At 37.8% G+C, this 24,747-nt stretch overlaps 2 protein-coding genes and 1 long non-coding RNA gene across 5 annotated transcripts; all 3 read right to left on the reverse strand.

Annotated features, from left to right (window-relative positions):
* Positions 1-71: 71 nt before the first annotated feature.
* On the reverse strand, positions 72-14,031 carry manba (mannosidase, beta A, lysosomal). The gene is made up of 17 exons (XM_008398846.3): positions 13,719-14,031; positions 11,785-11,879; positions 11,608-11,713; positions 11,347-11,520; positions 10,210-10,333; positions 9,886-10,055; positions 9,667-9,777; positions 8,873-9,024; positions 8,663-8,780; positions 8,134-8,220; positions 7,827-7,994; positions 6,474-6,692; positions 5,298-5,462; positions 4,464-4,608; positions 4,171-4,316; positions 2,400-2,660; positions 72-1,357 (listed from the first exon to the last, which is right to left on the reverse strand). Exons 1-17 carry the CDS (start codon positions 13,923-13,925, stop codon positions 1,133-1,135), a joined length of 2,673 nt encoding a protein of 890 aa, XP_008397068.2. The 5' UTR covers positions 13,926-14,031; the 3' UTR covers positions 72-1,132.
* A 2,175-nt stretch (positions 14,032-16,206) lies between these two features.
* On the reverse strand, positions 16,207-17,659 carry LOC145549989 (uncharacterized). 2 transcript variants are annotated; one of them, XR_014085802.1, is made up of 3 exons: positions 17,639-17,659; positions 16,404-16,474; positions 16,207-16,316 (listed from the first exon to the last, which is right to left on the reverse strand). It is a non-coding gene; the product is annotated as an uncharacterized LOC145549989 (long non-coding RNA). The 2 variants fall into 2 exon arrangements; XR_014085801.1 differs by lacking the exon at positions 17,639-17,659 and having other exon boundaries at positions 16,404-16,814.
* A 787-nt stretch (positions 17,660-18,446) lies between these two features.
* Positions 18,447-24,461, reverse strand: LOC103458199 (ubiquitin-conjugating enzyme E2 D2). 2 transcript variants are annotated; one of them, XM_008398848.2, is made up of 8 exons: positions 24,045-24,461; positions 22,967-23,030; positions 22,403-22,434; positions 22,145-22,222; positions 21,752-21,857; positions 21,277-21,370; positions 21,050-21,099; positions 18,447-19,502 (listed from the first exon to the last, which is right to left on the reverse strand). In XM_008398848.2, the coding sequence occupies exons 1-7, from the start codon at positions 24,066-24,068 to the stop codon at positions 21,051-21,053; spliced, it is 447 nt and encodes a 148-aa protein (XP_008397070.1). In that variant the 5' UTR covers positions 24,069-24,461; the 3' UTR covers positions 18,447-19,502; position 21,050. The 2 variants fall into 2 exon arrangements, with proteins under 2 accessions (XP_008397070.1, XP_008397071.1); XM_008398849.2 differs by lacking the exon at positions 21,050-21,099 and having other exon boundaries at positions 24,045-24,457.
* Between the last annotated feature and the right edge of the window lie 286 nt (positions 24,462-24,747).

Below are 24,747 nucleotides of genomic sequence, written 5' to 3' on the forward strand. Positions count from 1 at the left end.
AGTCAAATTCACTTTAAAACTGACCGATAGCCACATATTAATGTTATCAACGAGTGAATATAGGCAAAGAATGACTGGATAGATATTTATTGTGAAAAAAATCAGGAAAAAGTAACAACGCTAGCTGTGCTTCCATTGACCGTATAATTTACATTTTGAAATATAATTTGACGTATCGACAATAAGTTTGCTTAATGGACACACAATTTCGAAAAAACTAGTTTAAAGAAAAGTTTAAATCTAGGATGAGGTGGTTTTAGGCTAAATTGGTTTATGTCGCAAAACCGCAATGGAAATACGAGGCACATGATTGACAACCGGATGTTGCCGCAAATCCCGTAAGAAAACAACAGGAAGTAGTAAGGCGATGATGGTGCAGCGGCTTCTTACGACAACAAACTTACTCACATGTGATTTTCATTGCATTTCTTGCACAATTACTAAATTGCGCAAGAAGGGGAGGGGGCATTTCTTTGCCTCTTAAAGATGTTAAAGAGAAAAAGGAAATGGCTAAAACTGGCAGATAAGTTTACAAAAAATAAAATTAATTTAAAAATCACAAAACATTGTGGATTTTATCATCCATTATGTGTCTAAAATGAATTTAGGATACCTATGTCAGCTCATCATGTGATTTTCATTGCATTTCTTGCACAATTACAAAATTGTGTTGTTTTTACATTGGTGGAAATATCGACATTGTTTTGGGCACATTTGTAACGCAGCTACTTTTATGATCTTTACATTTAATTGTCAAATGTCTGTGGTAAAAAACATTCCTGGTGGGAAGCATCAGAGACTGATACGACAAAAAATGTGCAAAATCAAGCAAAAAAAAGAAATGCAAGTCATTCTGCATTATGGCAGTCCCGACAATTTCTGGGAGTATGAATGCTTCATGTACTGTAAAAATTTCACATCCCTGAGATACTCAGCTGCTCAGCACATGCAGGACCTCACCCTGTTTCAAAAGCAGCAAATACTAATAATCCTATCTTTGTTGTTTCAGTAGGCTTAGGAAACAAAAAAATTCCTGATCGGAAGCATCAAAAGTCCCACCAGTGTAAAACATCTTAAACCAGAAGACGGCAACAAAGGATCTAAACATCCACTGCAACCGGCGGGTCTCAGATCAGTAAACGTCCGTTAAAGTTGTGACTGTGAGCGATCCGGACAGTTCTCCCACACTGGTGGGGCGCCAGGTATCAAACCTGACGGTTGCGTTTCTTGTAACCATCAGGAAGCCGTTGGAGCTGAAGCGACCGGGGATGTTTCCCACGTCGAGCCAGACGAAAGGAGCCACGGCGGCAGAGTGGAGGCTAACCGTGAAGCCCGACTCGTCCTCCTGAACCTTCGCCTGGCAGAGGAAGAAAAACAAAACAAAAAAAAGAAATCAACTAACACTTCATTCAAAAAGTTAAAGTTAAGCAGTCGCTCATCTGTGTGGTAGATATAACCACGAGTAGAGAAGACTCAGTTGTTTTCCTTATAGGTACTTGTGGTTTTCAAAACCAAACACTAACAGTTTAGAAGCTTCTAGAAAGGAAACCAACTTCCAGAGATCTGTGGCGTCTGTTTATTCGGGAGAGTTCGACGTCGCAGCCAACAGGAAAGTGAACTTCTACTGTTAAGTTGCTGCGTTTCATCATTTTGAGGAGACCAAATGTAGGTTGAGGAATGTGCTGAAGTAGGATGTGTTGGGAAACGTTCAGAAATCTCAGTCAATTGAAGAGTCAACTCACTGTACAGGAAAACATACAAGTAAATGGTACTTGCAATGCCAACCATGCTAATAGTGCTAACCATTGCAGTTCTTAATAAAAGTTTTACAATGCTAACTAATTACTTTATTTTCTCATTTAAAATTTTAAAAATGAGTTTAACTGCGGAGCTGTGTAGCATTGACGCATCTCTCCACATTATGTCAGCTCTAATATACTTTAATGTTACGATCATTGAATGAATGATTTATCTGTCTAACAAGTAACCATAAATCACAGTTATTTTCTCAAAGTTAGATGGACACAGTGTTTATTCATGTTATAATAACTATCGTGATGTTTTGATTGTTAGTACAGACACGGTCTAAGGGATTTGTCTGGATTATCAAAATTTCAATGATGCAGAGGTGAAGTTTTGAAACCTTGGGTTGTTTCTGAGGAAGTCTTTGTGTTAACTTTACAATAAAAATGTGGTTAGGTCTGTTAAGTTTTCACCTTTTCCAGAGGGGGAAAAAAACATTTCTTTGACTCTCAAAGATGTTAAAGAGAAAAAGGAAATGGCTAAAATTGGCAGATAAGAAGTTTACAAAAAATTTAATAAAAAATTTAAAAATCACAAAACATTGTGGATTTTATCATCCATTATGTGTCTAAAATGAATTTAGGATATCTAGTTACAGTAATGTTGGGTTTCTGCAGCCCCACGGCGTCTTTGGGTGAGCAGAGGAAGTGGCGGTTTGTTGGGCCGTGCTGCACGCCGTCTTCATCTTGTAGGTGGAAGGTGAGCAGGCAGGTGAGGCGGGTGCAGTGACCGCACCCGGCCAGCAGGGCGGCAACAGACTGTTTGTAAATGACGGTGGCGCTGCCTCCAGATACCAGCAGCGGGCTTGATGTCAACGTGCAAACAGAGTCCAGGTCAGCCCAGGAGTACACTGTGACCTGACACACACAAGCACACACACAGAGACGAAAAAAAAAATAAAATACATTGTTTCTGCTGATCTGTGACTGATAAAAAAAAAATCAAGACATGTTGACAGTGGTTTACATAAAAAAGCAAAGACTCTAAAAGCAGTAATAGATTAAATCCATAAAAACATAAAAATAAATGTGCAAATATTTTAAAAAATACACATCTTAAAAAATTACTAGGCATTATGGTCCTATTAGATGCCCCATAAATACATACAGTTTGTTTATACTTCTGTACCTTTTTTTTTTATCTATAAATATTTAGTTTATTCCTCATGGCATAAACTACACAAAGTATGTTTTGTGCAAAATTTCTCAAACAATTGTGATTTCAAAACTTGTAAAATTTTACTACCAAAGTTTAAAGTCTTTATAAAGAGAAGTTTGATGAAATGCTATTGCTCTAGCTCTATGATGGTTAATGACTTTTTAAATGGATTGTTTTTTAATTCAAGGTGTCCTCTGTATTTTTTGTTGAACTAAATTAAAAATGGCGTCATATCCTTCTAAATCGCCTAGATCAGTGGTTCTTAACCTGGGTTCGGTGACTCGGTCTCAGGGGTTCGGCGGAGCCTCTGCCGCGGAGGTAAAGACACACTTGTGTAAAGTTGTGATGACGCCCCGCTTTGCCATCACTTGCTGCAGAGGATCACGTTACATTGCTTGGCCAATCAGTGCTGCGGAGGAGCCCTGATTGAAGGAGCTCCACTCTCAGCATGGATTTGAACTTTTGTCTTTAATTACTTCAGCAAAACTCACAGTTTTTACCAAATTCTATAGTATAAATCTGCTGCTTAGTCGCACCTTTACCGCAAAGTATTTTGTGTGTTCAATAAGAAGGGTTCGGTGAATGCGCATATGCAACTGGGGGGTTCGGTACCTCAAAAAAGGTTAAGAACCACTGGCCTAGAGATTCTCGCCCCTAACTGAGCCAACAAACAGAGATAATAAACTCCTGATCAAACCAAAACTATACATTATAGATGATGTTTGCTCAAGTCAAACACTAAATTTCCTTACAGCAGAAAATGAGCAGGCTATTAGCTATGAGTTAAAACCACAGGCTGCGAAAGCAATTGCAAACTGTTGCCATGGTGAGAAGAAACTGACATAGTATGAAATGTCTAAAACTGAAATGTTGTGTTATATCTTTGTTTTTACATTAAGGTTCAAAAATGTATTTAATCAAATGATAAATAAGATTCATGCTCTCTTTAATTTGTAGATAAACTGGACATTTTATTTTCTTTAACTGAAATCAAAGGTTTAATTCAGTTGAAGGGATTTTTATTTATCTTCTTAATGAGAAAATATAAAACAGGTCAAAAATCTCTGCCTCCTTGTCTCTCCTCTTCACAGTTATGTGTCACTGATACTTTTTGGAAAGTATCACCTAAAAATGTGTTAATTTTTATGTTCTGTTGAACATAAAAATTAACACACTTTTATGTTCAAAAGTGTACAAGTCGAAGCTAACCACAGCTCTGAGTTCCAGGTCACGACTCAGATCCGAGACGGCGTAGACCAACAGCGTGTCGTCGTCGCCTTCGAAACCCACAGGAAGGACGGCAGCGAAGAAGTTCTGAGCAAAGTGGTGCAACATTTTCCACTTCCCACCGAACTCTGCACAAAGAGAAAGCAAAACCCGCAGCGCTGCTTCGTAAGTTCAACTAGTCTCCTTGAAAGCATTAAAATGACGGTCAGAAAAATGTTGGTCAAAAAATTTAAACTGGGTTGCAAAAGAGTAAAAACAAATAGAGGTTCACACACCGATTGATGACCAGGACGGCGCCTGCCAGATGTCGTTGAGCTGCCAGTAGAGGGCGCCCATTGTGTGACCTTTGCCCTCAATGATTTCACTTCGACTCCTCCGGTAGAACTCTGTCTGCGTCTTCACGCACTCGGCCTGCATGACCTGCGCAATAATCAAGACACAAGGGAGATGACAAGACAGATTACTGAAATCACATTTTTATTATCGAAATAAATCACGATATATTTTAATTAAACATAAGGTTTAAACAGATCTTTGAGGTTCTTTTTTTTTTTAATAACTTTCATTTTGTTATATGTCTACCCTTTAAAGTCTGTTAAACATTTATCATAAATTCAGATTTTTTTTAATTATGTACTCATTGTGTTTCATTAAACAGTTTTTGACTCATCGGCTTGTTTTCTAAATTTTTTTGTAGTATAATTGATATGTCAGGGTTCTGCGTTCGTTTCGTCGTCATAACTTCCATAAACACAATAAAACCAATATTAAATGATACTTAAAAAGCATTCACAACTTTTACCAATTTAAGAAGTATATTACATATTTATATATAGAACATGTTTACGCGATGCAGCAGATTGTTTTAGAAAAATATTTTGTTAAAGAAATAGTCGTATCAAAAATGAGACTTTAGGCGTTAAAGGGATTAATGACAGATTGATCTTTTATATGGACATTTCCCTTGTATAACCACTACACCAAAAGCCCCAGGAGGCTATAAAAAAACAAGAAAAAAATAATTGTAAAGGAGATGAAAATATGTTTCCAAACTATAATTTCCGTGCGCCTTTGAATGGGTAGGACACCAGGTGTGTTGAGAGGTTTACCTGAGTGATGTACAGAGTGTCTGTAAATCTCTTCAGGGGAAACGTGGAGTTCGGCAGGATAAAGTGAAGAGCGGCCTGCTGCAACATCTGGCGGTTCCCGTCTTCGTGATGCTGACGGTGGGAAGAGAAATTGCTGCTGTAGCTCCAGTCGTCTTGCATGGAAACCTGAAAACACGGCAGCAGGAAAAAGATTCAAACTGTGAAAAGTGAATATGGAAGACCAGGTCGGTTTTTATTCCTCATAATTCAAAAATTCAAAGGGCGAACTGCAAAGATGCAAAATCTTACCAAGTATTTTTTGTCTAGTTTTTTGTGCAAAATATCTTAATAGTTCAAATAAAACAAAACAAATTTACAAGTAATTTTTCTGTAAGACACAGAAGCTTGTTTTAAGTCAATAATTATTTAAAATGTTCTAGTTTCACTGGCAGATTATTTTACTTATAAAATGCAAAAATACAAGTTTTGAAAATATAAGTTTTGAAACCACTATTAAATAATTATTGACTTAAAACAAGCTCTTAGATTTTGTTGAGAAGTTACTTGTAATTTACTTCTGTTTGATTTCAAGTGTGCTAGAACCTAGATCAAAAATATTTGGTAAGATTTTGTATTTTTTCAAAATTTTTACCCACCAATAAGTGAGATTTACTAGTTCAGATCTGATCATTTCTATGCCTCCTTCCTCTCCCCGTGGTCAGTTTTATATCTTTAACTTTGTATCTTACATTCAGGTGGAATTAGAAAACATTTCGCCCCGTTACAACCACTCCAACATATTTTAGTTAGATGCAGTTACCTATGCAGAAAACTACGACAAAGTAGCACACAATGTTGCAGAGGATAAACACTGATACATACATTTCAAATCTTTTTACATATGATATGAAAAGTGTGGCCCGCATTTGGATTTTGCCCCATATACTCTTTTATCCCTAAATAAAATAGGAATTTTATTGGTCAACTATCAACGATGACTTTATTTCCATTAAAGGCTAAATTTATGGAGTGCACGATTGAAAGAAACAAAAAGCCTGACAGATTTTTGAAAACATACATACATTTTCCACAATTATGTGCTGGTTTGAATTGGTTTAGCAAAAATCTTCAAAAAACCCCCCAAAAAACCCATCAAATTTTCTGAAAGCGTAAGAGAAAACACTTCTGTTGAATTACCGGCTGCAGAGTGGAGAAAGACGGCCAGGACTGGAAGCCGTACTCAGAGGCAAAGCGCGTCCGTGGGAACGTTTTCCAGTCCCAGCAGTCCAGGAAGTAGCTGTAGAAGTGAACGTCTCCGTAGTGAGGGTCATACGGGTTCGCTGCCACCCAGCCCTCCTGCTCCGATTCAGCCCCGTTGGTTGGACTGGAGACGAGAAACGGACGACTTGGGTCCTCCTGGAGCGGATATGTTTTGTTAAATATGATTTTCTCAAATATTAAAAGAAATATTCCCCTTTTAACACGTTAAAACCTAAACCACGTGTCAAACTCGAGGCTCGGGGCCAAAACCGGTTCGCCGTAGCTTTTTATATGGCCCTCTAGATTTCAGTGGGACCCATAAATTAAGAAAACAGTTGTGTGCTTAATAACATCAATCAAGTCAGATTGATGTTCAACAGTTTAGATCAGTTTGCTACCAAATCACATCAATCACTTGAACGTTTCTCCCAGTGTATAATTAGCCTGGTTTTTTTAATAGGGTTTTGTATACACAACTAACAGTTACAGTAAAGACGGATTAAGCTAGGTTCGTAGTTGACGCTTAGCAGGTTTACTGAGGGAAATCCTGCAGTTCAAGTTTTTCAAAATTCTGATATCGTGGAAAATTCACACAAAATCAACAAATCTCCACATTTTTTGCGCAAATTCCTAATTGTGTTTATTGCTAATTTTCAGTAAAAATGTTCAAAAACATCGGGTTTCTGTGATGCCAACTCCCACCTGCAGGTGGCAATATTTCTTCTATCTACTACACCGATAGAAGAAATATCGGTGTAGACAGATTATAATCGAGTTATAATCTGTGATGGATACATAGCAAAAAAAATCACATTATATAGAGCTAAATTGAGGCCATAAAGTTTGAAAAATAATTTTAACAAAAAAAATATTTGAACCTGAAAAACATTTTTAAACTAAAAAAAACAACTACATTTAAGATTCAAAGTTGATTTTAGTTTCAGTTTAAAGTTTTTTTTTCCACTTTCAAATCTTTTTCTGTCATTTTTTTTTCTTGTGAACAAACTTTGTGGCCCCAATTCAGCTCCATAAATCTACCGCTATATGTGCTACGTTTCTTGCAAATATTTCTAAATTAACAGCAGATCATCATAAAAATCATTGTGAAATATTTGAGGGACGGATCAGTGTAATAAGTGATTTAATTTTAAGAAGACAGAGCTCTTTTTTTATTTTTATTTTACCAGTCTGTTACTCGGTTTCATCAATATGTTCCGGCACGGCCGTCCCTTTAATTAAGAACATTCATGATCTTGACATGGCCTTAAATAAAACCCCTCAAACTCTGACCTGCTGGACGATCCGCCGGATGTTGTTTACATAAAGAGTCACGTAGTCATTCAAGTATATCGGCTTTAGGGAAGCCGGGATGTTGAACCAGTTCGTCGCCAAGGCAGCTTCATTTTCGTTGTTCCCGCTCCAAATAACAATGGAAGGGTGCGACTTCAAGCGCTGCACCTGAAAAGCAAAAACAGTGAGCGCCACCAGTCCACAGCGTGGATGTTTCTCTGGTCAGCTTTGCGTTTCAACGTGCAAACGTTCCCGTTTACAGACGGGAAACAAACGGAAAGCGGATTGTGTCGCTGTGTTGTCTCACCTGCTGGACCACTTCTTCTCTCACCGTCTGAACAAAGTCGTCTTCGGTGGGATACATGGCACAGGCGAACATGAAGTCCTGCCAGACCTAAACACACATGGTTTAATGCTATAAATATTTATAAATTTGTGTAGTTTATATATAAACCCATTTTTATAGTAAACGGGTTTCTTGATTGTGCAATAACACTTTGTGACTGGAAAACACATGGTACTGCCCCTTTAAGAAATTTTTTTGGGAACTGGTGGAGTTTATTTGACAGTAATCAGACAGGAAGTGGGCAGAGAGATGGGGGAGCGGCTTTTAGGTCATGATTAAACCCACATTATGTAATATTAACACGCTACTTTTCGTACATTTAAAACTTAAGATGTGTTTTTAAAACAGTTACATAATTATAGACATTAGCTCCAGTTCTAAGCTTCAGTTTTGCGCTTCTTGTTTCTGCTGTTTGAGCACTGCAGTTTCTGAACATCATCTTCTCACTACTGACTGGATGTGATGAATCTGTGCAGTCGGTAGACGTTACCATGACGCCCAGCTCATCGCAGATGTCATAGAACAAGTCCTGTTCATACACGCCTCCTCCCCAGACCCGCAGCGCGTTCATGTTAGCGTCGACAGCCGACTGCAGCAGATTTCTCAAGCTGCAGGACGAACGGAGCGAGATCTTAGGAAGAATGTGACGTAAAAAAAAAAGGAGTTTATTTAAGTAGCACTCTGAAAAGGAGCGACTGACCTCGCTGGCGTCACTTGATCCTGGAAGGAGTGAGCTGGTATCCAGTTGGATCCTTTGAGAAAAACGGGTCGGCCGTTGACGCGGAAATAGAAGCTCAAGCCCGGAGAACCGACGACGGGCTCCTGGATGAGTTCCACAGTGCGAAAAAATACCTGCAACAGAGATCATAATTGAAGATATTAAATTTTTTTTTATTATTTTAAGTTTAATTCTGCAAATCTAATAACTTCCAGCAGCCAAGTTTCCTTCGATTCCAACATAAACCTGTGGTGGGAAATTTATTTAAGTTAAGATTTTGAAGCCTGCAGGGTGTGTGAGGTAAGGCTGGGTGGTACAGACCTAAAAGTTTATATTTTGTGATATTTATTGTGATTACAATAAAAGTGACAATAAAAAAGGATTTAAAACTTCTTTACAGTCTTTTTTAATCAAATGTATGGATGAGACTGCATGTTACTGAAAAATAGCCCATAAAACACAAACACTGCTCATAAAAACACTAAATAGGCTTCGCTAGGACACTAGTTACACAAAGAAGTGTTTTTTATTACTAAACTGCATGTAGTAACCGTATTTAATGAGATTTATGGATTTATTGATGCTTTCAGGGAACAGAGGAGAAAATGGAATAACCATTTTCAAACATCATTAATTGTAATTTATCACTGTAACAATAAATCCTAATTCCTGTAGTCATACTAAAATTTTCACGACGGTAAGATGATACTTTGGTCGTAAATGTCAGCCAGCTGCACTGCAAGCAAAACGTCTGAAAACCAGAAGAAGAGCCTGACCTTGGATTCTTTGTGCAGGATCAGAAACGTCCCCAGAAAAGCCCTGACAGTGAGGAGGTAAGCGGGCTGATCGCCGAGTCCACTGGGCCACCAGAGCTTCACCTCTCTGATCTGGACAAAACAAGAAACAAAAACCCCAAAAGAGGATTTAAAAAAAAAAAAAGATAAGAAAAGGGATTATTTAAATCTAAAAACTTCCAACAGCGCTGTAGAGGGCACCTGGTTGATGTTTAAGGTGAAGTTGTAGTTGAACTTTCCCTGGAGGAACGTCGTCGGGGCAGCTCGTTTTGAGTTCAGCTCAGATACGGAGATTTCTACTTTGCCGTGGAACGACTGAACTGCGTCAACCAGAAGCTCCACCTGCAGCCTCCACTGAGACGAGCTGCGATCTGGACCAGCAGAACAAAGAAACAAACCGGCCCATTTAATGTCCTCTGAGATTCCTTTAAGATTCAGCCCATGTCTGAAAGCATGTTTCCTCTTTTTTTATTTGTAGTTTTGAGCAAGAAAATGAGTCGGTGACGAAAATCAGATGGAACTTACTGTACAGAGGAAGAGAGGAAAGCTGGACAAGCTGCAGGATGTCGAACGCCTCCAGTCGGACACCTTTCCAGAGACCCATGGTGGGAAAGGAAGGGCCCCAGTCCCAGCTGAAGGAGCTCTGCTCCTGCATTAAAAAGGACGGAGATGAAGATCAGCTTTAAAGAAAAATAGTGACGTTTTCACATGAGAACTACAAACTTTAAGGGAAATTCTTAGGATTTTTTCTTTTTTTTTGGTGATAAACCAACAGGCAGCGATGCATCAACTTGTGGATTGAAGAAGTTGAGATAAATGACATAAACACAGTGAAGCAGCTTGAACAGAGCATGAATACGGTGAAATACGGTGGTGGCAGCATCATGCTGTGGGGATGTTTATTCACAGGAACAGGAAAGCTGGTAAAAGTCAACTTGAAACTGGTTTCGCATGAGCGAAAACATACAACAGAACGATTAAAACAACAAAGCAGGGCTGAAACGATTAATCGCGATGAATGAATCGGGATTGAGATAATCGTCGAGTAATTTAGTAATCGATTAATCGTCAGCATGAGTTTTCAGACAGGTAAAAATTTACATTTTTCCAAAATAACAAAACAAGACAGTAACTAAGCTAAAACTGTGCAAAAAATATATGTTGTATTTGATAGAAAAAAAACGTAACTTATCAGTGAAGACGCACAGTTTTAGTTTCACCTGGTACAAAAAAATGTAACAACCAACTACACAGTACATCTACACCGTGCTAATGTTTTAAGTACTTTTTTTCAAGCTTCAGCTTCATCTTTTGAGCAAAATATAAATGTCACTCCATTTCACGCAATAATGTTTATTCTCTTATTTTAAAAAGGAATGGAATCATTTATTTGTATTTTTTCTAATGTATTTCTTATCTGGCATAACCAACTTTTTATCTGCTTAATCGTCAGAATAGTTGATTACTTAAATAACCATTAGTTGCGGCGCGACACCAAAGATGCATGTGTGAGAATGATCCGGTCAGAAGTCCAGACCCACATCAGACGGAGAATCTCAAGTCAATCAGACAGAAAGGAAAACAAAGTACGAGCTGAAATTTTTGTCTACAAACAAAATTTTGACGTTTTGTATTCAAGGCAAAAGCATATTTCCTTCTTACTTTTCGAATGAAATTGACGTGACATTCGCCTTTCTGGACGTCTGGCGGACATTCAGGAGGGACGGCGTAGGAAGAGTGAGCGTCCCTCCGCTCCGCGGCGTACAGGACCGGAGAAAGGAAAGCCACTTCCAGAACGTTCTCGCCGTCTTTCAGCAGATCTCTGACGGAGAAGTCCTGCTCTCCACACAAAGGAGAGAGAGTTTTAAAGAGATGGTACACTGGTACAGATCAACACCTGACCCGCTTTCGAGCCGAACTCACATATCTGCGAAACATGTTGTCCGTCTTCCCCAGGACGATCCCATTAAGAGAGACGGATGCGACTGTGTCCACGCCGTCGAAGACGAGCAGCGCCTTCTGTTTGACCCTGATGTAGCGGAGAATAAAAAAAACGGGTCATAAAAATCGACCGACAATATTACAAACGCGAACACTGACCGTATCTGAGGAGACGCAGTGAATGTGGTCGTATACGTCCAGTTGTCAAGGCCGATCCATCGGTACAAAACATCGTTAAACCTGAAATATGGATCCTAGAATTAAAAAACAAAACATGACTTAATTTGACATCACCAATCAAAAAACTATTTAACAACTTAAACAAGATTTTTCTCGGCAACTCACGCACAAAATTAGAATATGTGTAAGACAAATTATACAATGCCTTTTTTCTAAATGGTAATTTAACATTTGGAGCTGTAAATGAGTTTTATTTAGTCCAACTGAGAGCAAAAATGTCTTTTTGGATGTAATAATTGCACATGCCTGCTTTAGTACATTAAGTTTTATGGTATTTATGTCTAAAACTGAATAAAATATATTCAGCTTATAAAGCAACATCATATTCTCACAATTACGCACAAAAAAAAAAAAAAACTTTAATAGAAGGACGGTCCCTGGTTCAATTCCCTGTCTGGCACTCTGGTTCCCTCCCAGAGTCCAAAAACATGAGTATTCAGTTAATTGGTTTGTCTAAACTATATGGCGTCAAATTTACACCAAAAGGAGCACTGCTTTTAAATCATAAAGTGTGTGTATTACACTCGACATGCATGCATTGAATGTGCAATGAGGGTGTAACTCGGTGACCACAAGAGCATTGTATGGAAAGCCACATGGGCCATAAATTGGTAATTTTACAACATGTCACGCAAAACCCCCCACCAGTTGCTTATGGCTTAGAACGCCATAAAATACAGCAAAAATCCACTGACATTACACTGTTGTAAGACTACCTGGCAAACTTATACACTCCACGCGTGCATTGAGTGTCCAATGCGCTCCTGGTCACTGAATTGTGCATGTATGCATGGGGACAGTCAATACAGGCTTGTGGTGAATTAAAACCACGACTTCTGGTGTAAATTTGACACCATAAAATGGCCCCTGGTGGTTCTCCAAGGTTTAGCAGGTATAGACTATGGATGAACTTTTAATCAAAGGTCATGTCAAGATTTCTTTGTTCCTCTTCCCTCTGTATCGTCCAGATTTCTGTGCTCTATCTCATGCTCTCTTCTCTTCAGCTCAACTCACTGATTTTCTATAGTCTGTGAATTGAACTTGGTGTAGAAAGTCAATCAAAAGAACCACCAACAATCCACTTTCAGTTTTCTGCCAGAGGTTGCTACATTTTTTTGTATAAACTCTCAAGGAATAATTTGGCATCCGTGTCTCATCAAGGTAACAAAAAGTCATGGATTACTAATTAGAAATTTCAGTTAAGTCTGATGATGTTCGTATCTCTGTTTGGCCTTCTAACCATATGGTCAGACAGAGGTTTAAAGAGGGGCAGCAAAAGCAAACGACATGGATTAGCAATACTTTGCCAACTCACCACCACCCAGAACATGTCATCATCTTTGCTGTCCAGATAATGAATTGTTAGCATGTCATGACATTGAAGAGATTATCATTCTTCAGTCAGAGGCCTCCACAGATTTGCTGCAAGGCTGACTGCTACATGAATCCTTGTATCAATATTCCAAAATGGCTCTTTTAAGATACTTTGATGATACAAGTTATACTTAACTTCCATCTGGGATTGGTAAAGTCTTTTTAAATGAATTGAATTTAAATCGACTTAAATAAAAAACCCTTTTTTACATTTATTTAAATTTATGGATCCCAATAACTCAACATAATTTACATTTTTTTTATTACTCTGCAAATACTGCCTCTAAAGCTTAGGGACTATTCTGCATTGCATCAGGAAATGCCAGCAACGAATTTTATTCCTGCGAAAATTTCTATACAAGCCGTAAGCTTAGTAAATTTAGCAAAAATGTTTACGGATGTCGCTCCTCCAGAGACCTGGCAGCTTTACAATTAACTCTTGAGTTCATGATACATAAAAATATAATTTTCCTTCCTACCTGGATGTACTGCTGCCGCTGCAGGGCGGAGTGAACGCAGCCAGGTACCTCCGCAGGCAGATGCAGCGACCCGTTGGAGTTTGACAGCCTCCATTTTCCGTTCAGACTCAGCTGCAGTCGCTGCTCCTCTGCTGAAGAGAGAGCCGGAAGAACTCCGACAACTAGCCACAGCAAACCCCAGCTTAAAGGAGTCCAAACCTGCGCCATGGAGGCATAATTTACATGCCCGTGACTGGTTGGCTTGATATATGAAGAGCTCTTCCGTGTTCGTCACGTGACAAAACCTGTGACAGTCAGCTGATGGCGGAGGAATAATAGTGGCGCGAAAACGAGCGTTTTCTTTTAAGCACACAAAAAAGGCCGTTGTTCTGTCAGATAGCCATGCGTTGTCAGATTGTCATACGCGTATGACAATCTGATGGCTATATCTGTCGGATCATCATACGTTGTCAGATCGCGATACACGTAGGACAAACTGACAGCTATTTCTGTCAGACAATTGTACGCTATGATCACCATATTTTATATTTAATCATCTTTATTAAGTCAGTGTTAGACCGTCATACAGCTGCTAATGTAATAACACTTTGTTATTAGCGACTGTATGACTTCCTGATTTCTCAGTTAACCTGTCTGATTGTCATACACTTTATTATTAGCTACTGTATGACATCCTGATTTATTAGTTAACCTGTCTGATTGTCATACACTTTATTATTAGCTACTGTATGACATCCTGATTTATTAGTTAACCTGTCTGATTGTCATACACTTTATTATTAGCTACTGTATGACATCCTGATTTATTAGTTAACCTGTCTGATTGTCATACACTTTATTATTAGCTACTGTATGACATCCTGATTTATTAGTTAACCTGTCTGATTGTCATACACTTTATTAGCTACTGTATGACATCCTGATTTATTAGTTAACCTGTCTGATTGTCATACACTTTATTAGCTACTGTATGACATCCTGATTTATTAGTTAACCTGTCTGATTGTCATACACTTTATTATTAGCTACTGTATGACATCCTGATTTATTAGTTAACCTGTCTGATTGACATACACTTTATTATTAGCTACTGTATGACATCCTGATTTATTAGTTAACCTGTCTGATTGTCATACACTTTATTATTAGCTACTGTATGACATCCTGATTTATTAGTTAACCTGTCTGATTGACATACACTTTATTATTAGCTACTGTATGACTTCCTGATTTATTAGTTAACCTGTCTGATTGTCATACACTTTATTATTAGCTACTGTATGACATCCTGATTTATTAGTTAACCTGTCTGATTGTCATACACTTTATTATTAGCTACTGTATGACATCCTGATTTATTAGTTAACCTGTCTGATTGACATACACTTTATTATTAGCTACTGTATGACATCCTGATTTATTAGTTAACCTGTCTGATTGTCATACACTTTATTATTAGCTACTGTATGACATCCTGATTTATTAGTTAACCTGTCTGATTGTCATACACTTTATTATTAGCTACTGTATGACATCCTGATTTATTAGTTAACCTGTCTGATTGTCATACACTTTATTAGCTACTGTATGACATCCTGATTTATTAGTTAACCTGTCTGATTGTCATACACTTTATTAGCTACTGTATGACATCCTGATTTATTAGTTAACCTGTCTGATTGTCATACACTTTATTATTAGCTACTGTATGACATCCTGATTTATTAGTTAACCTGTCTGATTGACATACACTTTATTATTAGCTACTGTATGACATCCTGATTTATTAGTTAACCTGTCTGATTGTCATACACTTTATTATTAGCTACTGTATGACATCCTGATTTATTAGTTAACCTGTCTGATTGACATACACTTTATTATTAGCTACTGTATGACATCCTGATTTATTAGTTAACCTGTCTGATTGTCATACACTTTATTATTAGCTACTGTATGACATCCTGATTTATTAGTTAACCTGTCTGATTGTCATACACTTTATTATTAGCTACTGTATGACATCCTGATTTATTAGTTAACCTGTCTGATTGTCATACACTTTATTATTAGCTACTGTATGACATCCTGATTTCTCAGTTAACCTGTCTGATTGTCATACACTTTATTATTAGCTACTGTATGACATCCTGATTTCTTAGTTAACCTGTCTGATTGACATACACTTTATTATTAGCTACTGTATGACATCCTGATTTCTCAGTTAACCTGTCTGATTGTCATACACTTTATTATTAGCTACTGTATGACATCCTGATTTATTAGTTAACCTGTCTGATTGTCATACACTTTATTATTAGCTACTGTATGACATCCTGATTTCTCAGTTAACCTGTCTGATTGTCATACACTTTGTTGTTAGCGACTATGTAACTTCTTGATTAATACCAATGACATCAGTTGTATAATGCAATATATTTAATATAGAACATTTTACTTCTGTATTTTTAATAATCCACACTGTCACTGGTGGGGTAAAACTGTTTAATTGATGTTACACTTTTCACATTTGAACATGTCACCCATGTCTGTGGCACATTCTTTGTGTGTCCACCTTGAGCAGTAGTCACACTGTATCTGTGAAGTGGACAGAAAAAGAAAACAGTTATGAGTTAGCAAGTGTAATGTGTTTGAAGTGTTAAATTGTACAGTTTAATTGTTTACCATGTCAATGATGTTCTCTGTTGCATTATAATGAAGCATGTTGCATGCCACACAGTACTCTTCCACCTTGTCTGGGAACAAATAAAGGCATTTTGAGTGTACTTTACCAAAAATAGTCAAGTACTATCTCTTTATATTCTGTTGACAAGCCATAATGTTCTACTTGTACATAACAGAAAATACTGCAATTTAGTATTTCATATATCTTTGGATTTTTTAATGCTTTGGACTGTTCCTGCATGGCCTATGGGAAAATTTGTTCTTTTTGGAATGAGAAATTCTGTGATATGCTCCTAAGCCATCTTGTGTTTTTGATTGTTAGAATATTAACAAAAACTGATCAACAGGTTTCACACAGACTTCCACAGTTCCCTGAACAGGGGAACTGGTTCTTTATACCCAACATTAATATAATTTTTGTGTTCTGACCAAAACTTCTTAGAATCATAGCTGTCCAAAGCTATAAATCTCCGAACATTCACAAAAAAAAACTTCTAATCTACATGTTTATGAATGTACATCCAACAATACAATTCTTGAAATACTGCAGAAAACGCAACAGCGAGTTTAAATGCAATTGACAGATCCCAATTTTTATTGACAACACTGGTGGACACCATGTCCTTCCTGGCAACGCTTGGTGGACACAGGGACTTCAAGTGACTCAAGAACATCTCCTGTCTTTTATTAATTGAGGCAAAAGTCACACAGATAGTGACTGTTGGCTACATAACACAGGGGCTGTACTCGGGTATGTGATCTGTGAACCAGAAAAGCCTTCATGTTCCAAAAGCAACCTCAATTTGCAAAATCTTAATATATGTAAATGTGAAGCACATATAAAAACAAACTTAACATGAATGCTTTCATATACATTAATAAAGATAAGATTTATTTCGAAGGTGAAACACTGGTTTTGCCCCAGTTTCAGTGTGGGTAATACCCATACCAATACGGTTTCTGCTTGTACAGTCTGGTAGCGTGAAGAAAAAAAACGATAAGGAAAGTTAAAAAATAAACAAATAATTCAAATTCAACATTTAAGAGTTTTAAGTAATCCTAATAAGTAAACCTATGTGTCGAAGTCCTATCTGGAAAGCCATCACTGTATCCAAGCTAGCAGACGTGTTATCCAACCCAAAAATATCAATGAACTGGGGAACGTGAATTTAAACGGGGCTTGTTTTGTAGTTTACTGCAGCTGCAGCAGCATTAAATTTGATTTATTTACTTACTTTTTATTGGGTCTTGTTTTTCTTCTCGCGTATGATGAGCTGACGGCTCCTCTCGATATCGCAGACCTCCTGCAGAATGCGCATGCGTGCGCATGCGCACTTACTACATGTATGCTATTCTGACATGTATGGCTATCTGACAGAACACCGTCACACTGGTAGTTTTTTTTTTTTAAACATTAAATACCAATGTCGCACATTTTTTTAAAGTAGCATTTTGAGAGTATTTAAAGCATTAGATAGGTTGGGTGAAACTGGTGCAAAACCAAATTTTATAATCCCACAGCAACAATTACATTTTTCATTTAAAATTAGAAACAGGAGTCCAAAAAAATTGTATGCAAGGACTTGAAAAATTAGCCATTTCAGTTAAATTTCGTTTGCCGCAGGACATTTTTCTCAGCCTTAAACGGGAGAGGGCGGGGCCAAAAGCTTGGCAGACAGATCAACCAATCAGAAGCCAGTATTTTCAGACAAGTCATGGTGACCATTTGAAAGGCAGCTGTCCAACTACAGACGTGTTATAAGTCTAAATTTTTTAAGTTCATGAATACATGAAATAATTTTTTCCAACCCAATGAAACGGGTACTTTCAGCACTAGATGCAGGTGCGAAAATATGCTTCTATTCAGAACTTGAGTATTTTCCATGGAATCATTCAGAGACTGATCACAATGTATTCAATCCTATTTGTAATCAAACCACTTTATTGCAGTTAGTTCCACAGATTTTTACCCACAGCATCAAACTGAGCAAAGATTACATTTTTTTTGTCGTTTGTCATTGATGAAAAACAGCATCAAAAGAATATAGTTTGGAGAAACTTTATTGAAGGGAAAACTAAAAAGAAACAGAGCCATGAGTCGATCATCAACCCTTCAGCTTTGCATCAATATTTCAGGGCTACAAGAAGACAGTGTTTGAGTGGGCATAAAAATGAAAAGTAAAGAAAAATGCTCATCTACTGGCTTCTAAATAACAGAAAAAAAAAAGAAATGGAAAGCATTTGCGAAGAACCAATTTTTTTCTCCCCAACTGTTCAACCTTACAATTCACTTAATTTGCAGAAACATCAGATATAATAGCCTACCTTTATTAACATGCATAAAATACAACATTGAAGTTCTTATATTCGTTTCCTTAACATTGATATATGCTGCTCTGCTTCTCTGTACACACTTTGACAGTGGAATAAGATACACTTATCAGATAACAGATTCCTACACTACTGATCAGAGAAACATACTGATGTCACCTCAGTTCATGAGATGCAACCAGTTTCCTCACGCTCAAATTCTGCTATCTGATAAAATGCAGAATTATACCAATTAGGGGAAAACCTTGAAATTTTCAAGATACTGCGAGCTCAAAAAAATTAAATAAAAAAATAGGATTTTTGGAAACCTGGCTTCCCGAAGAGAAATGCAGCGATCCAAGACAAAAATCCAGCCAGATGACAAATTGGAGAGCATCGTGGGATTGATTTTTCAGCACGCTTCAGGAGAACAGCTGCGTCAGAGTTTTGAAGTGTGGAAATTATTACAATGTGTCGAGCGCACTCACCCTATGATTTCTTTTTTCTTTCTGTTCAACTCAAAAAGGAGTCACAATTTGACAGAAACTGGCATGTAACCTAAGAAAACACTATCTTCTTATGAGCGTGCAGGTGGGGGAAAAAAAATAGAAAAGAAAAAAAGAGGGGAGGTAAAATGCATTGATTAACCAAAAATACAGTGAAAAAGAAAACAAACAAAACTGAATCCCGTAATTTTAAGTTTGAACCAGCAACGATTTCCACCTGCTCTTCAAACGATGTCATCACATTGCATACTTCTGTGTCCATTCTTTTGCCATTTTGATGTATCTGTGAGGAGAAATACAGTTTAATTTTTAAAACCAATATTTCAGATTCTGCAGTGAGGTTGCCATCTGGCTTTAGACTTCTTTAAACACATGCACCTTCAGGTCAAAAACATGTCCTACATTATTCACTCGCATGTCAGGGTTTGTCTCCATTTCCATTAATGGAGACTTGAGAGAAATTATGTTCATGCTGAAGTTAGTAATCTTTCACATGCACACATAACCCATTCTAATTTGTTAAAATACAAAGCCTTATGATGGAAGACTATTTTAGAACACTTTTCATCCATATATGGAAGATGTTGGCATTTTTTTTGTATGTTTCACAGATAAATAGAGATGCACCAACGATTCAGCGGCTGCCCGTCTGGAAACTCAAAAATTTGATCTTTTTTCCTGATCATTGAATGCACCCCAAGCAATTGCTACCAGGCAACACTGATACACAAGACACTTTAGTTTGGGTGACATTAAATAAAGACGACTTTCTACTATCAAATAGCTTTCTACCATCAGATTTATCCTTTTTAATGTCCAACATGTCTGAGTTACAACATGCTGGATGCCTTTTGGAAATCTTAAAGAAAAAAATAAATAAATAAATACACTGCTTTTGACTTTGTCAATCATTATTAGAAGATGCCAAAGACCGTTTACAGATGTTGGTTAATCTCTCGTCTTTGCTTCAAAAAGAGTTTTATACCATCTGCTTTCAGATGGGAAGGCCAACTAATCCATAAACTAAAAGCTATAAACAAGTTTGAATGCCTTTCTTACATTACAGATCAGATCAAAATAATTAAAAAATTAAATAAAAATCTGCCAATATTGGCGTCAGCAAAAATTGGCCCAAAAAAAATCTGATTGGTGCATCTTTGGGCTGGACAATATGGCTGAAAAATGTATCATGATACCAGCGTTTCATATCAGTTGGTTATTGATTAGGTCTTTTGTTCTAAATGTATGAAATGGTGGCATAACATTTCCTCTTTTAGCCAGTTTTCACTCCATGCTTTTTTTTTTTTTTTAAGTGGTTCTGAGAGGAAACTTAAACTACTGCTGGGCAAATTACTCAGCACATTGTTGCTAGGTAACGAGAGCGAGTTAGTTGACACCAATCACCAATGGCTAAAGTCTTTCCTCTGATCTGGATCTGCTGTTCCGGATCAGAGTTTGGTGATAGAATATTCAATCAGACCTATTAGGCATTGAGATTGACAATGTATCCGTAGCAATATATAAATTGTTTTATTGTCCAGCACTAGTGCATCTCTACCAAAAGAAAAAAAAATCTGAATTTCATTTCGCACAGAATGATCTTGTGTCTCAGTGTCAAAATAAAAATGGGTAAAATTTTTAAGCATAAATCAAAACCGTAAGACCAACAAATAGGTCCCTGTATATTTTATGGAACAATTTGACTAAAATGTTTTTTCCCCTTTTATAAACACAGACACAAGCCTCTGGTTAGGCCAGTGAGGTCAGAGCATGGCAGCACATCCAGTCTCATAGCAACAGCCAAGATGCAGCTCCAGCCCTTCACCTTACCCTAAAGCATGGCATATTTTGTTGTCCACTCCTGAGCTAGTTTATTGTACCTAACAAAGTGAAACCAGATTACATAACAGATCCCAACCATTTTAAAGTTACAACTATATATAAAAAGAGTCAAATATTGTTCCCAACACACCATAAATATATATGTATAGTTGAAATGACTGTTAACCAGATACACAACTGGCTCATTTTCAAGTTTATTCAACATGTGTACTTACTTCTGACTATCTGTTTTGTAGATTCGTGCAATCTCTGGCACTAGTGGGTCGTCTGGGTTTGGGTCACATAGGAGTGAGCAAATGGAGAGAAGAACTGAAAGAAAAATAAATAAAAACTTTACAAATAAGCCATTCTAGATACTGAATGTCATTTTCTGCATTTTTAACTTAAATGCTGTCATCATGGCCTCACTTTTGTCAGACTGCCCCAGGCCAGCTGTGGCTACTGTCCAGTAGATAACCACCATCGGTGTGTGAGTGACTAACGTGAAACATTTTGGGGTCCTCAAGTGTTGATAAAGGACGAAGCCATTTAGCATTTCTGTCAGTGTCTTTTGTATCTAGCATTGTCATTTAACCTGACCACATAAGACAATCTTGTCAAAATATAAACTTAAGACTTCATACGCGTGCATACCCCCCCCCAAAAAAAACACTTTAAATCTCACCACTTGAGTCACGTGAATATTCATACCTTTAGAAATAGTAAGTGCTGGAGACCACTGTGATCTGAGAATATCCAGACAGATACTGCCGTTACTGTTAATATTTGGGTGGTAAATTCTTGTTGTGAATGCAACCTTAAGGGAAAGAGGAAAGGAAAAAAACAAAAAAACAAATGCAATGTCAGATAAGGCAAAGCTGCACACGCTTATTACATATTTCAAATTCCTTTTTCCAGAGCTGTGACTGTCTGCTTCTGGAATGACAGGTAGTGCGTCACAGGTTTCCAAAAACCAGTTTGATTTACAAGAGCTGCGTTTGATGAAAAAAAGAAGAAGAAAAAAAAGAAGAAAAAAAAAAGACAGTAACTTTACAAAAATATATATATATATTTTCACCACGACCATGTGGTATGTCAGCTTACCTTGGGTGGTTTGAAGGGGTAGTCTGTTGGAAAATGAATTGTCAAGAAGAAAACTCCTCCCTGATATGGACTGTCGCTCTGAAACAACATGGACACAGTTTTTGCTTTAGAAAGGATTCATGAACACTTCCTGAACGCAGCTCTCCAACATTATCAAGTCAAATTTTGACCTTTTATCTTACGGACGCATTCAAAGGCAGCCTAGAACGCCATTCCAGTTTATGTCAGTGCACAACTATTATGTCATAAAATACTTACTGGTCCCATGATTGTGGCCTGCCAGTGAAACACTGCGGAGAACAGAAAGCAAAGCGTTAGAAATGGTGAAAGGTCACAGGTATGTGATCTGACGGGAAGTATTCAGCCGGAGATTTCTCATAGCTTCCCGACAGTAAATGTTTGTGTTCCCTCTGGCTGGGCAACACCGTAAAATACATTTTATATACAGAAGACTAAAATCTGCACATTCTGCTTTCGTCGACCAATCAAAATGGTTATTATACCTCCTCCCTATTTTTAAATTTGACATGAGAAGACAGTTTGGGCATTTTAGTCAATTATTACATATTCCAATAGCCATGTTTTCGGATCCACTTTGTTTTGATTTTGAGGGTTTCCCCCCCTCCATTTCTTTCAAATTCAAAACATCAATACAGCAATTTTTTTTTTAAATTAAAACAATACAGCAGAGGAGCAACAACAAAGATCAAAACTTAAACTGGTAGGTCAGGATAAGCCAGAGCTTTACATCTTTACTAATTATTTTACATTAGTAAATTAATGGGTTCTTTTGAAAAATGAAAATGAAAGCTAAAAACTTACTGTCATCACCCACTGGGCCAGCTGAGCACTGTGCTGGAGGGTCACGAGCCAGGTCATTAAGTTCCTGTAATAATAATTTTAAAAATAGTTAAAACAACCAATTAGCTGACAGTGGAAGGTCACTATTACTATTTAAAAGCAGTGTAAGGAATTGAGCTTTTAAAACCCCGAGTTTAAGTGTCAAAATAATTTCCTTTCCCAAACATCCACTGACACCCTTTCTATTCTCCAGTTGCATCTGTGGACCACCTACCATCATTTTACACTGTAAACTAGAAAATTCGCCCCATGTATGAGCCGTAAAAGCTACCCTGTTATTTATGGGTATACAGCTATTTTGGAGTGAGGTGGAAGCATTGCCCCACCCCGGCCTTCAGACACCATTTCACAAACAAGTTAAGGGATTTCCTTGAAGGAATATTCTAGAGTGAAGAAATGAAGCCGACCTGTCAACACTTTTAGCGTTGGTGTCCATTTAACAGCTCGACGTAAATGTAAATATAGGTAAATGAGTATGAGCAAATTCCCAGGAAATGTATCATTTCACCCGGCTTAGAGTACAAAGATGGATTCAGAAAGTAAAAAAGGGGGAAAAAAAGAAGAAAAAAAAAGAGAAAGAAAATGAGTCATGGAGTCAAGAGTATCGCGACTGGAAATGTTCGCAACTGCCGTACTTTAACACGAGCTCTGGGCGACCAGAGGGCCCGAAACAGCGCGTTGTGTGTGAAGGTATGAAGAACTGTGACAACTATGCGACATCTTGTTGTCAACCCGTCTCGATGAACAAAGTTAGCCTGTAACTGAACTGCTAACAATAGCCAACGAGCCGACTGGTGTTTAGCGAATAAACCTTAACCAACGAATGTCAGCCCTAGCCGGTAAGAACGAAGTTTATAAGAAACACACAAACCGGTGACTAACTAAACTCAAAATTCATCAAAGTGGCGTACGTGAAAGAATTGTGAACTTGACGCTTCCTCGAACACGCATCACCGCCTGGTTTCACAGGATACGGCTGCATTGTGGGTGGCTAGTCCGGCTAACGCGACTAGCTAACATTTTAAAGACGGTGTCTTACCTTGTGAATCCTTTTCAGAGCCATCCTTTTTCGGTGTTCTCGTCTTTAGGGTGAAGGTTTTTCGGTCCAGCTACTAAATGTCAGCTGTAATCTGCCAGGGCGATTCGTTCAGTTGGAATAACTGACGCTGGGTCAACTCGACGGCCTTTCTTCTTTAGCTAGCGCAGTTAGCTGGCTAGCTAGCGTGCTAAAACTACGTATGCGCGGAGTTCAAACACCAGATGTTACGCTCTCTTCTGATAAACTGTTCTTTTTCGCACAGCGGCAGTTACTTATATAAGACTCTTGATATCCACGTTTGAAACTAAATAAGTGCCTGTATCGATAAAAAAAAAAAAAGTCGTTAGTCGACTGCGCTCCTCTCGTTTTGGTTTCGGTCGACGCTGTTAGGTAACTAGCGGCTGTCTACATATATGTGAAGCTTTATGACGATGGGAGGCGGTCCTAACCGCGTGTGACGCAGCGGATATGATGGCAAATTGGGTGCAAGCCCACAGTTAAACTAAACTAGTCGGACCAGTCGTGAAATCTAATCCTTTGTAAACACGCCAAAAATATCAATTGACATGTGATGCTTCGTGTTTGGGTTTTCTGAGTCGCTATTTGTAAGAAAAAGAAAAGCATAAAAGTTGTAATAAAGGTTTTATAGTAGAGCAACGTGTCAGTCAGTTGCAGTTAATAGGGGATCCTTAAATAACACATT

The sequence above is a fragment of the Poecilia reticulata genome, chromosome 22, assembly GCF_904066995.2.
Source record: "Poecilia reticulata chromosome 22, P_reticulata-male-v2, whole genome shotgun sequence".
Classification (NCBI taxonomy): domain Eukaryota; kingdom Metazoa; phylum Chordata; class Actinopteri; order Cyprinodontiformes; family Poeciliidae; genus Poecilia; species Poecilia reticulata.